The 12,290-nt window shown below is 58.4% G+C and overlaps 1 protein-coding gene across 1 annotated transcript; it reads right to left on the reverse strand.

Moving 5' to 3' along the window:
- Nucleotides 1–3,703: 3,703 nt before the first annotated feature.
- On the reverse strand, nt 3,704–7,871 carry ISLR2 (immunoglobulin superfamily containing leucine rich repeat 2). The gene is made up of 3 exons (XM_052660007.1): nt 7,862–7,871; nt 7,447–7,560; nt 3,704–5,961 (listed from the first exon to the last, which is right to left on the reverse strand). The coding sequence occupies exons 1-3, from the start codon at nt 7,869–7,871 to the stop codon at nt 3,704–3,706; spliced, it is 2,382 nt and encodes a 793-aa protein (XP_052515967.1).
- Nucleotides 7,872–12,290: the final 4,419 nt, after the last annotated feature.

Consider the following 12,290-nt stretch of genomic DNA (forward strand, 5'->3'; position numbering starts at 1 on the left):
CTTCAACCCATTACACACCACTCCCACCCAAACAAGCTTTATGACAAAATGCACTGGAGCTAGCTAGCTAGCACAGCACCCAAAGCATTCAGCAGAGGCTCACAAATGTGCTTTGCATGAGAAGCTGTGGAGCCCTGCAGTGAGGGATGGAGGCAGGGCTCTCACCTCCACACATCTGTAGTTCTCACAGAGCACGTGTCAAAGCAGTGTCAGGCCTGGGGGCTGGAAATGTAGAGGGCAGACATTTTAAACTGCTCAACACCGGTTCTTCAGCGAGAGGGAGTGAACAGTGAGTTCCCATATAGAGTGAGCACAACTACCTAATAGAGACAGTGTAGAAAAGAATCGAATCTCAGAGGGGGTAGTTGAATTAGTAAGTCTTCAGGGTCCCTTCCCATCCTGGGATTTTATGACATTCCTTGTGGAAGAAAAAGGGGAAAAGCAGGAAAGAAAAAAAAAATCAGAAAAGAGAGGGGGAGAAAATGAAAGAATAAAATATAAAAAGAGACAGGAAGGAAGGCTGGAGGCTGGGGACAATTCTATGCATGGGCCAAATATTCAGATAGAAAGTTCGGAGTTCCTGAGAGGCTGGTGTCTCAATAGGCGGTGGGCAGAGTGTCACAGCACCCTTCAGCACCCACCCATTCCTGTCCTGTGGGCCAAGCCTTTGGGCCTGGCCCCACCAAAGGGGCATGAGGCCCACCTGAGCAGTGTGTGTTCATTAGGAAGCTTGGCCTAGGACAAAGAAGGGCAGAACTCTCAGCAACTCTGCACAGTCTCTTAGGGGCACACAGGATCCTAGGAGTTCTCCAGGAGGGTTCTCAATCCTTAGAACAGAGGGGACAAGAAGGAGCCCTTCACTCTCCGAGCCTGCCCTCCCACAATGAGAAGATTGTGTGGGATTGACATCGATAAGCACTCATCAGCCAGGCCTGTGTCCAGATGCAACCGTGTGGTTGGATTCATGAACCATAGAAATCGGGCCAGTCCCTGCCCCCTGCTCAAAAGCAGCATTTGCAGGTAGAACAAAGCAGCCTGCTTCCTAAAAGATTATACTTCTGAGCTATGTCCCTGACAGTGGTGTGGACTACAGTGGCGGGGCTTAGGATTGTGGCCCTCAGAGGGGAATCTTTCTCAGAGACAGCTTTGCTGGCCTGGGAAGGGAAACTGGGCTCTGGCCCTGGGAAGTGTCCCAGCTGGGACAGAATGCTGGATGTCTGGACCTGGGCCTGGTCTCCAGACCAGCCTGATCCAGTTAGGAAGACCTGATACCCACAGAGAGGGTGAGGGATGAGATAGACTGGAAGCGAGAAGTAGGGAGCGTAGGGATGGACTCTTCACCTGCCCCACTCTTTTCTGTTCTTTTCCTCTTCCACCCTCCTTCCTACCCTGCGATCCCCCACCCCACCACCACCTGAGGAGGTGGGAGGACATTCAGCTGAAACACACCAGCCCAGTCCCAGCACTGTAAGCTGGACAGGAGGGTCACTTTTCATCCTTCTTCTCTCCTGTTTCCCACCCAAGAAGCCCCATTTCTAGGACTAAAATCAGTATGCTTCCAGTCCTGAGGGTACATACCTCAGCCCACACCAACATCACATGCCCTACCAGGTGTCCATGCATCACTTCACTGAGCATCATCACTGCCACCACCAACACACACACACACACACACACAGGGCTCCTGGGGTAAAGGTGCCAGCTTGTTCTTTGCAGTTTCCCCCCTTGCTGCTCTCTATCATTTGCCTGCTCTGTCCTGTGCATGACTTGTGCCAACTTTTCTGCACAAGTCTTGCCCCTCTACCTCCTCACACAACCCAAGCTGGTGCTGAGACACAGAAACTAGGCAGTCCTCACAAACAAAGCCACAGCCCATTACAGTGACAGGGTCACACCAGGGAGGGCTGTGCACGCTCTCACACTCACGCGCACACTCTGGAGCTCCCCAAGAGTTCAGTCTGCAGAAAACCACCCCTCCCTCCCTGCTAACCCTCCTCACTCACTTGCAGCCCCCCCCCATCCCACTTGGTCTCCCGGCTCCATCCTGGAGTTGGAGGCGCCCAGAGCAGGCACCGGGATGTAAACACCTAGAAAAAAAGTCACACAGCAGTCAAGCAAAAAAAAAAAAAATCACACAAAAGACCCCAAAGGGAGGATCCCAGGGGTTCCTTCCTTCTAAGGTTTCCTCTTGCATCCCCTCCCTTTGTACGCCCCCCCCCCCCCCCCCCGCCCACCCCGACAGAGTCACCAAGCCCAGTTCAAATCGATTGTTTATTGACTGTTTACATCATACAGACGCCTTTAGAAAAGGGCGCGGGCTCCAGGGGGCTATTCCACCCCGAGGCCTCACTTGTGCTGCGCTTCACCGACAGGTCTGGTCCCCGATGCCCCTAACCCCCCACCCCAACCCCTAGGCTTTTCTGCAAGAAGAACGAAAAAAAAAAGACCACCGCCCCAGTTGCCGCGCCGCGTCCCCTCTCCCCGCCCTCCCTCCCCCCCGCCTCCCAACACTATACTTGACACACTTTTACGGGACACAGACTTTTCTCCTACAGAGCACGCTCGTCTAGGACTACAGCCGGGCAAACACTATTCTCGAAGGAGGGGCGGGGCGGGGAGGCGCGAGCATCCGTGACTTTTCTTCATCCGGACCTCGCCGCAGTCACGCGCAGGCTTTGTGCGAACTGGAGCACTAGTCCCTCACGGGAGACCTGATCCAGGAAGCCAGAGCAGGTTTCCTGGGCTCCCCGGCCCTTCTCGAGCTGAGGTCCAGGCCTCGAGCAGCAGCGGAAGCGGAGCTGTCGAGTCTCCGGAAACCCCAAGTCCCCCACAACGAAATTGGCCCGGGACCAAGGCCGCACCCTCCGCGGAAAAGGGGTGCGTGGTTCTCCGGCACTTTAAGTTAGGGGAGAGGGCGAAAGAAGACGGATTCCTCCCAACCCAAGACACACACACACACACACACACAGTTTTCCCCAGAGGCAAAGAAGGGAGTGTTAGCACCAGACCCGGAGAGTCGCTGTCTTGGAACACAACGAAAATATGAAAATCGGAGTGCGGCGCTGAAATGCGCCCCAGGCACCCGGCTCGGCTCCAGCAGGTCCGAAGCGGAGAAGCGATGAAAGTACAGAAGCGTTTGGTTTCCAGTCAGGAGGGGGCTTTGAAACTAGAAACGGGATTGCCGCCGAATCCTGGCTGCTGGGATGCGCAGCCCCGGAAAGGGCAGAGTAGGGGGTTGAGGCGGGACGCCATAGCGCTCCACGCCAGGGACGTCTGCTGGGGGTCCTGGGCTGACCGCGAGCCACAGCATGACCATCAGATATTTCTAACGTCTTCTTCCATTTCCTTCGGCTTCCGAGCCCACAGTGAAGTGGGCTCCGGGGCGGGATTGCGCAGATAATTGGAGTGGGAATGGAGAGGCTTGGAGTTCGCCTCACGGTCAGCGGATGGTGTCTCACACAGGGCGGGTGGAGCCGGGGGGAACTGTGCTTGCATGGAGGGGAACTCAGCCCACAGGGACAACGACCGTCGTGGGTGGGACTGGTGAAATCGTCCCACTCCCCACTGGACGCTCCCAGTAGTCAGGGTAAGGGGGTGGAGTAAGTGAAGGTGGGGTTGGGGCATAAATCCTAACAGCCCTACGCCTCTGCTCCCAGATACCCGAGGTTGGGGACGGGGATGGGCTGCCAGCTAGGCTGGGGGTTCAGCCCGCCGTCTGCCTGTAGTTGCCGTTAATCTCCTGGGCGATGTCGACCGCTTCGGCACCCAGGGGCAGCCGGTCACTGTACTCGGAGCCTGCCTCGAACTCCTCTTGGTTGGCCTTGGACTGGGACTCCACCAGCGAGCAAGCCGCCAGGCTCTCCTCTCTCTGCAGGGCCCCAGTGGGGTCCCCCTGCTCCGCGTCTTCGTCGAGGCCCTCCCCGGGGGCCTCTTCCGGCTCCTCCCCGCCCGCCTCGCCACCCGCTGGGTAGCTTTTCTCGGACTCGAGGTAGGAGGCGCGCGGGTCGAAGTCGGCGGCGATGCGCTTCTCCATGGGGTCGGGGGCCTGCGGCCTCAGGATAAGGCGGTAGGGCTTGCCTGGGTGTTTGGCCAGCAGATGGCAGCAGGCGGCGCCCAGCAGGGGCACGGTGGCCAGCACCAGGAGGAACACGCTCACCGCCACGATCACCAGCAGCGAGGGCAGCTCTTTCTTGGTGGCGAACACCACTTGCACGTGGCAGGCCTCGCCTGCCAGCGCCAGGCACACGGAGTAGTTGGTGCCGGGCCGCAGGCCACGGAACCAGTAGGCGTTGACGCCCTCCTCGACACGCGACCACTGCACTGCTGCGCCGCCCCCCGCCGGGCACAGATAGAGCAGGCGCAGTGGCCGCCGCCCGGGTCGCCCTCCTCCCGCAGAGCCCCCGGGCCCCGGGCCCCAGCGAGCCGCCAGGGGCGTCAGCTGCACCCGCGCCTCCCGCTCCGCCACGTCCAGCGCGATGACGCCCAGCTCGAACACGTGAGGCTTGAGCTCGGCGCTCTGGTTGAAGGCGTGGTTGGACACGTACCGCGAGAGGTCCCCGTGGCCACAGCGCTGCTCCTCCATCGGGTCGGCGGGGACCTGGTCTTCCAGTTCTTCACCCTCACCTGCCTCCTCAGCCTCCTCCTGCTCCGGCCCTATCTCTGAATCCCCGAGTACGCTAACCCGGCCCGTGCCTTGGCCTTTGATTTTGCCTTCGGGCTTGGACGTTAGGACGCTGTTGCCCCGGGTTTTAGCTGTGGACTTACGCTCAGAGGTTGGAGCCTGCCCATCAGGGTCTCCCCCTGCGCCAGGAGCGTGCTTTGGGGGGCCGGCAGCTGCCACTGCCACGCGTACCGACGTGGAGTTGGCACCCAGCTCGTTGTGGGCACGGCAGGTGTAGACGCCTGCCTCCTTGGCACTCAGGAAGGGCACCAACAGGGAGCCATTGGTGAGGGCCACGAAGCGCGGGGTGGCTGGGGGAGCCGGCCAGGCGTGTGCTGGAGTCGGGGTTGGGGCCTCTGTCTGCGTTGGCCCGTCCCCATCTCCTTCCCCCTCCCCGTCTTCCGCCCCGTCCCCGCCGTCCTCCCCGCTCAGGACCAGCGGGGCTAGCATTACGGTGCCACCTGGGATCTGAAGTTGCCATTGCAGGCGGGGCGTGGGGTGTCCTTCGGCGACGCAGTGTATCATGAGCGTCAGGCCGGAGGGCAGGGGGCTGCCCGGCGCCTCGGGCGGCGGCTCCACACTCAGATGCACCCTGGGCGGTACACAGGACAGGGCGGGCAGGCGGTGCACCGGCACGCCCTGAAGCGCAGGAGGCGAGGCGCACGCGATGGAGTCGGGCTCGGGTAAGGAGACCCGGGTGCTCGCGGCCCAGGCCTGCAGCCACACAAGACTGCAACTGCAGTGGAAGGGGTTGTGGTAGAGTTGCAGATGCGACAGCGCACTTAGAGTGTCGAAGGTGCCAGGAGCCAGCGTGCGAAGCCGGTTGTTGTTGATGCGCAGGGAGCGCAGATCAGGCAGCGCACCGAGTGCGTCCCGGGGCAACGAGCCCAGGCGGTTGTGGTTCATCTTGAGCAGCTGTAGCGCGCTCAGGTTACGAAGGTCGCTCCATGGGAAGCTGGATATAAGGTTGTGGCTCAGGTCGAGGTTCTTGAGCTGGCTCAGCACGGCCAGCGAGCCCGGTTCCACCGTGCGCACCTCATTGTGCGCCAACCACAGCGAGGTGACCTGCGTGACGTCGGCGAAAGCCCCGCGCCGCAGTACGGTGATCTTGTTCGCCGACAGACTGAGCGTGGTCACGTTGGCCGGCAGTCCTTCTGGCACCTCGCGCAGCTCCTTGTAGGCGCAGTCGGCGAACTGGTGCGCGTACTTGTCCACGCAGGCGCACGGCTCTGGGCACGCTGCGGCCGCTCCTAGCAGCGCCCAAGCCAGACACAGGGCCCTCAAGGGTACCATCGCTGATCCTGCAGGTGGAAATGGGGGGGGGGGTGAGGGGGTGGTAGGCATGGGGTGGGGGTAGGAGGATAGGCATGGGAGAGAGAGGAGGGAGGCGTGGGACCGAGATGGGTAGGGGGAGAATGTGACTCACCCAGCTCTAGCTTCCCTCCCCTGCCAAGCCCTGCCTCCTGTAAACCTGTCTAGGGCAGATCCCAGGGCTCTGGTAACTTTCTGCTCTGGGCCCAGAGTCTCTCTTAGGCACGAGTTGGAGCTCAATAAGTCTCAGGATTCAGTGGGTGCTCCCTCTCAAGACTTCCTTTTCTAGCAGCCTCCCACCTCGCTCTTTTCTCTACCTATCCTGTCAGCCTCCACAGCTAGACCCTCCACAGGCTGGGCCGATACCCGGTCTGCCCTGAGCTTTGCATTGATCCCTGACTCTATTTCTAACCCTAGGTTTAACTCAGTGAAAGGGATACATAGGCTATTTTTGTCCATGACCGTCTGTTCTCCCCTGAACTCTTTGTGGAACTGCACAGAACTCGCCCACACACGCCCATACAGACGCTGGACAATACAACACAAGCCCAGGCACCTGCCATCAAACGGGGACTTCTGTTTAGGGGTTTAGGGGGTCCCAACACATTTCATAGACAGACAAACACAAAGACACCCAGACACAGGCACCATATACTCTGGAGACCTCATTGTTCTCTGAACTGAACACAGCCTTTGTACAGCGTTCTCCAGCACCGGGCAAGGCACTTTCCTGTTCATTGTTGGAACTGACAGACATCAGGGCACAGGTCCTCACATGGGCGGACCCACATACCGGGACACAGGCGGGCACTTGTGTCTGTAGACAGCCCTCTGAGACTGAAATCCCAGCGGTTCAGCAAAAGGTGTGAGCTTGCTGCAGGTGGCAGGAAGATGGGATGGGGATGGGGAAGCAGGCTCGACAGGCCCCTCTCAGGCTGCAATCAAAGCTGCTTCCCCGGGGACTGCAACTCCAGGGAGGGAAAACCATCAGGGCTGCTCAGTCAACCTTCCTTCTCCAAGCTGGGACCAAGAGCAATGGAGGGATGTCACTAAAGATTCTCACTTCCCCCTCAGGACCTCCCATGGGGTGAGGGGGTGTCCCTGGCCAGTGGGGTTAAGGCGCCTGTCACTAGCTAATCAAGTAGAAGGTTTAAGATTTGGCCTCTCTTCTGTAGCCCAGATGCCTGACAACGACCCCCTCCCCCCCTGCAAAAAAATATTCTTATCTCCAGTCACAACAAACGCACCTACAAACAGAATCCCGGCTTCCACTTAGGGCTCCTGACAGGTTGGCAGAGCCCCTCCCACACTCTGGTCTTTAGAACCGGCATCCCCACTCCCTCTTGTTCCCGAGGGAAGGCCCCTCCCCTCTGCTCCCCGCTGTCTCCTGCTTGGACGAGCCAGCAGGGTCTGGCACCCTGGACGGACTCTATCCCTTCCAGGGCCAGGGTTGTGCAGTGGTCTCCGAGGCTTACCGGCTGCTCTCCAACTCTCCGTGCGCTGCCCTCGGGTTGCAACCCCCTCTCCAGACTGGATGTCGCGGAGCCAGGACGACAGCCCAAGGGCGCTCCCCACATCTGTTGCTGCGACTGTGGGGGAAGATGGTAGAGAGGCAGAGAAAGGGACCGGTAAGTTGTGGATTCCCCTGGCCCTGAGGTCCCGCTTCAGTTTTCTCTTTCGCATCTGTCTCCCCGCACCTCTCATCGGCTGCAGATTGAAGTCCTCCCGGGCTGCGGGGCTTTGCGCAGCCTCTCCCACCTCCCGCATCGTCTACAGTTGTTAAAGCCGTAGAGATTCTTCCCCTGGTCACAAAGAGGCGCCCCCACGCCCACCGCCCTCGACTTGGCTCTTTCTAGTTCACCGCACTCCCCAAACCCACATTTCCCCTACCTCTACACATCTGCAGACATGATCACTATTCTTAATTATGCAGCCTCCTCCCCCCCGTTCAAACATGTTGGCACAGACACAGACCCTCACACCGTCCACACAGTTGCTCTTCAATATTAGAATTACCCATCATCATGTAATAATCGCGCCAATGTGTTGAGCTCTCGCTACGTTCACGCACATTTTCACTCGCCGGTCAGTGTTCACACCCGGGACACTCACCATTCCCCTCCGCCTGCACGCACACACATTCATGCGCACTCACCCTCACGCCCGAGTCCCGCCAGGGCCCGTTAGCTTTGCTGCTAATTGAATGCGAGCCTCTTTTACGCCCCGCAACACGTGAGACAAATCATCTTTGAGGAATTGGGGGAAGGAAAGGCGCACGCCTGAAGTGGGGGAGGCGTGTCTTTGCCTTAAAACTCTTTCTGCAAAGGCAGGCGGTGGTGCCGACGGACCTCGCCCGGGACTGGCTGAGCCGCGCGCCGCCCGGCTCGCGCGGACCCTTCCTTCCCGCACCCTCGCTGCTAACCGCCTCCTCCCCGAAGCCACGTTCAACACGATGCATAATTGATAGTGTTAGCAGAGCGTCTCACCCTCCCTGCTATTTTTGCCTGGATCCGGGCAGCTACAAGCCCCTGTCTTCCCCGCCCCCTCCCCACCCCCAACAGCCCAACCCGTAGACTAGAACGCACCGCCCTACTGGGCACGCGGAGAAGCGACGCTCCCCTCCCCAGCCCACCACCGCCCCATCCCAGCCTCCTCAGCTGGACTGCGTACGTCTTGTCTTTTGTGGCTAACCCAGCGCTTGAAGCCCACCGCCCAGCGTATGGGACCGTGCGTATCGCCGAGTGGGGCAGGGCGCGTGGGTACCAGCCTGCGCTCCCACGAACCCCAGAGCCTCGCCCTCTGGTCTTGCTAGCTTGGGGCTCCGAGGCTGCAGCAGACGGCGGGATGGAGAGGCATGGTTACAAAACGTCTGCTCCTTTTGAGCACTGTGCGTTGGGGATGTAAAGCTTGAGCATCTCTCTCCCTCCTCCGCCCCCACCAACGTCTTCACGGTCTAACCAGCAAACACACCATCAGCCACCCCACCCCCCCAACACACACACACTATCCCTGACAGCCTCCGCAGCCCCGATACCGCCCTACCGTCTCACACCCTCACACAACAGTCGGCCTCAGCAGACTCGAATATATGCTCTTCCTGTCTCTGGCGAAACTCCGACATTTCTTCTAGCGAGAAGAGAGTGGAGGCTCAGGGATGTCCATGCGTTTGTATAGATCTCGACTTCTGTTCCCCCAGTGCCCGTGACAGCCCTGGAGACAGAGTTGCTGACCAGAATCGGAAAGGGGGTTGCAGGCGGTGAACATGCAGAGCCCCGTTCCTCGGTTTTTCCGTAGACACTGAGCACTCTGGGGGCTCTTGGCCCCCGAGCCCTCACTCCGGCCAAGGTGGTCTCTGGAGGTGGGTCGGTTTTGGGGCCTCTCAGATCAATCTTCTTATTTGAATTTGAGCATTTTAATGAGCTGAGTAGGTGGGGGAGAGCGACGGGTGAGGAGGGCTGCATCTAAAGAGATCACCCCACCAGGGGTTCCGAGGAGGCTTTGTAAATTAAATATGAACAGACTGCTCCATGCATACTCCGCATCCTTTCCTCTCGCCTATTCCTGCGGTCGCTACAGGCAGCCCTGATGGGACCAGCGCATCTAATTAACCCAGAATTCAGAACCCTGAACTTCACTCCACTTGCCTGTGTCTGTAATCCCTACAGATGCCTCCGGGAAGGCGATGGGGGCACCCAGAGGGAGAAGGTGTCTTCGAGGAGGGAGGAGGGGTAAGGGGCAGCAGGAGCAGGTCCCTAGTTCAGGAGTGAGTTGGGGGTGGTGGTGGCTGGCTAGGTGGGGGAATGGCGCCGGCCAGCAGGCCTGGCACAGCTTCTTTGTCTGCACAGCAAGGGGGGTTTCCTGGATGTACAGTCTGAGCATCTTGGGAATCTTGAAGGGCAATTCCAGGAGCCTTGGTTGAATAAGAGGGATCTGGGGAGACGGGAGCCCTGCAGCCAGGTTGGAGAATAGAGTCCTGGATGGGGGATCCTGGAGACTTTCTTTGGCGGCGGGAGGGGTGCCTGGCTTAAAGGCAGTGACCTAGACTCAGGCTTGGAAGCAGGTGACTTGTGGACCAGTTTTCACTCCCTCCCCCCGTTTTGGTTCTTTTTGCCTTGGGCTAGGAAGCTTAAGGGGAGGCAGGGATGGAGTAACTCGGAAGGGTTGAGGACTGGAAGATAGAAGCCGGGGAATGGAAGGAAAAATGACCTGTCTCTCTTTCTGCAGAAGAATTTCCCTCTACCGTGGGGACTCGCCCCACCTGGGGACCTCTGGGGCCCGCGAGCCGAGAAAGACCCCCTTCCTTGTTCTTTTGCCAGGGATGTAGAAGCCAGGGGAATTTGGCAGGGAGACCGGGCTCCAGGCGCCTGGAGGGGGGCTAAGGGCGCAGTAGCCACCCAGGAGAGGGAGTCAATTCCCGCGGACCCTCGCAGCTCCCACCCACTCTCCTGCAAGCGCTTTTGTTCCCCGAGCCTGCCTTGGGGGAAAAGACAACCCTTACCCCCGCCTTGAACCCTGAAGAGTTCAGTGCCCGCCCGGGCAGGGCTGGCGCCCGAGTCGCCCCGGGGCAGAGTCAGCCGAGGTCTCGGTTGGGAGCTACGATTCCAGAATCTGCCTCCGAGCTCCTCTTGGAGAAGGCTGTGCGTATCTCCACCGGCGCCGCCAGGCGCGCAGGAGCCAGCCTCTCTAATGTTGGTAATGTGGATGATGGTACAGTTACTGAAGGGCTGGAGAACCGGGAGCGGGAGCGAAGATACCACCCCCACCTCCGCCTACGTCTTTTACGGTTAAAGAAACAGACACCTAATTAGGTGCGTGGAAATAGGGGAGAGAAGAGGTACAAGTTTCCAAGACGCCAGCGTGAAGGGCCCAGGTTTGAAATCTGCAGAATCTAGGCTAAGGTTTTTGGACCAGGCTGCGGTGCCGACCCTAGATAACCCAGAGAGGGTAACTCGAGCTCTGGGCACCTTTTTGTGGACTTTTAACTGTGACCTTGCCGACCCTCACGGTTCCGAGGGTAGGGTGACTTGAGACCCCCTGGATCCCGGCACTAAGCTACCCGGATTCTGTCTATTCAAAGCTCGGGCCCAGCCCTGGTTCGCGCGCGCCCCCTGCTGGAAACCGCCTGCTGGGCTCAGAGGCGCGGGGCAGCGGCTGGGGTACCTTGGGCCGGGAGGTTCTGAGGCTCGAACCTGTGGGCCGGGACCGAAGCTTGCGCGGCTCCCGATTCTGCATCCCGTGGTGCGACATTCCGAAGTGGGACATGCTAACCCAAGCACCAAAGCTTTCGTCCCCATGCCCACCACTCAGCGGACGTCCCAGGAATCCACAGCCTCTTCACCCCCACCCCCCGCCCCGCCCCGCCCCACACACAACACAGGCACAGTCCCCACTTTGCACCCCGCTGTTTCCCACGCCCAGGGCACAATTGGCACCCTCTGGATACTCGGTGAGCAACGAAGAAGTTTAGTTCTCCTGGGATGAAGCCACCCTGTACTCCTCCCCTACCTTCCCTGTGCAGGCTAAGTGCTTTCTCTTTGAGTCCAGTACCCAGGCTTAGACCGGAGAAGAGAATGGCACCCCACTCCAGTACCCTTGCCTGGAAAAATCCAAGGATGGAGGAGCCTGGTAGGCTACAGTCCATGGGTCGCAAAGAGTCGGACACGACCGAACAACTAACACACACACACACACACACACGCCTAGAAGGCCGACCTTAGGTCTTCTGATTTTGCCAGACCTATAAAATGCCTGTATCTGAAAAAGAAAATCTCTTTCAGGGTCTAAGAAGGAAATAGAAAACTGCAGAGTTGGAAGTAGTAGACGTTTGATGAAATGTTTAGGACATATAACACTGTGCAGACCATTCCACTGCAACTGCACGCAGAGGTGAACACGCCCTTGTATTTATTTACTGCCTTCCTAAAGAAAAGCTCAATGCTTTTTAAAGGAAAAGAACAAAAATCCAAACTTCCATAATGGGCAGTGTCCAATCAAAACTTACTGTACATGTAAAGAAGGTGGATATAGGACCCATAACTAAGAGAAAAAAATAAGTCAACAGAAATAGAAACCACAGAGATGATGAAATTAGCAGACAATGACTTGGAAATCATGCCCTTGTATTTAATATGACAGGCAGGCGATTTAATGAAAGAACAAGGGTCTCTGAGAGTAAGAAAGACAGAACCCAGAAGGGCATCAAGTATCTGCAGCATAGCAGCCTATTCAGGAGACCCTTCCCACTTGCCCTCCAGCCAAAATCTCTTAAACACACAGCTTCCCACCTTTCAGCTTCTGTAGTCCTTGCTTATAAAATCAC

This window comes from Budorcas taxicolor, chromosome 21, assembly GCF_023091745.1.
Source record: "Budorcas taxicolor isolate Tak-1 chromosome 21, Takin1.1, whole genome shotgun sequence".
Lineage (NCBI taxonomy): Eukaryota > Metazoa > Chordata > Mammalia > Artiodactyla > Bovidae > Budorcas > Budorcas taxicolor.

What these genes read in the sequence shown, in the direction of transcription:
- ISLR2 (XM_052660007.1), bottom strand. An exon ending in GGAGAGTTGGAGAGCAGCCG is followed by an intron (nt 5,962 to 7,446) that starts GTAAGCCTCGGA and finishes TTCCACCTGCAG; the next exon opens with GATCAGCGATGGTACCCTTG.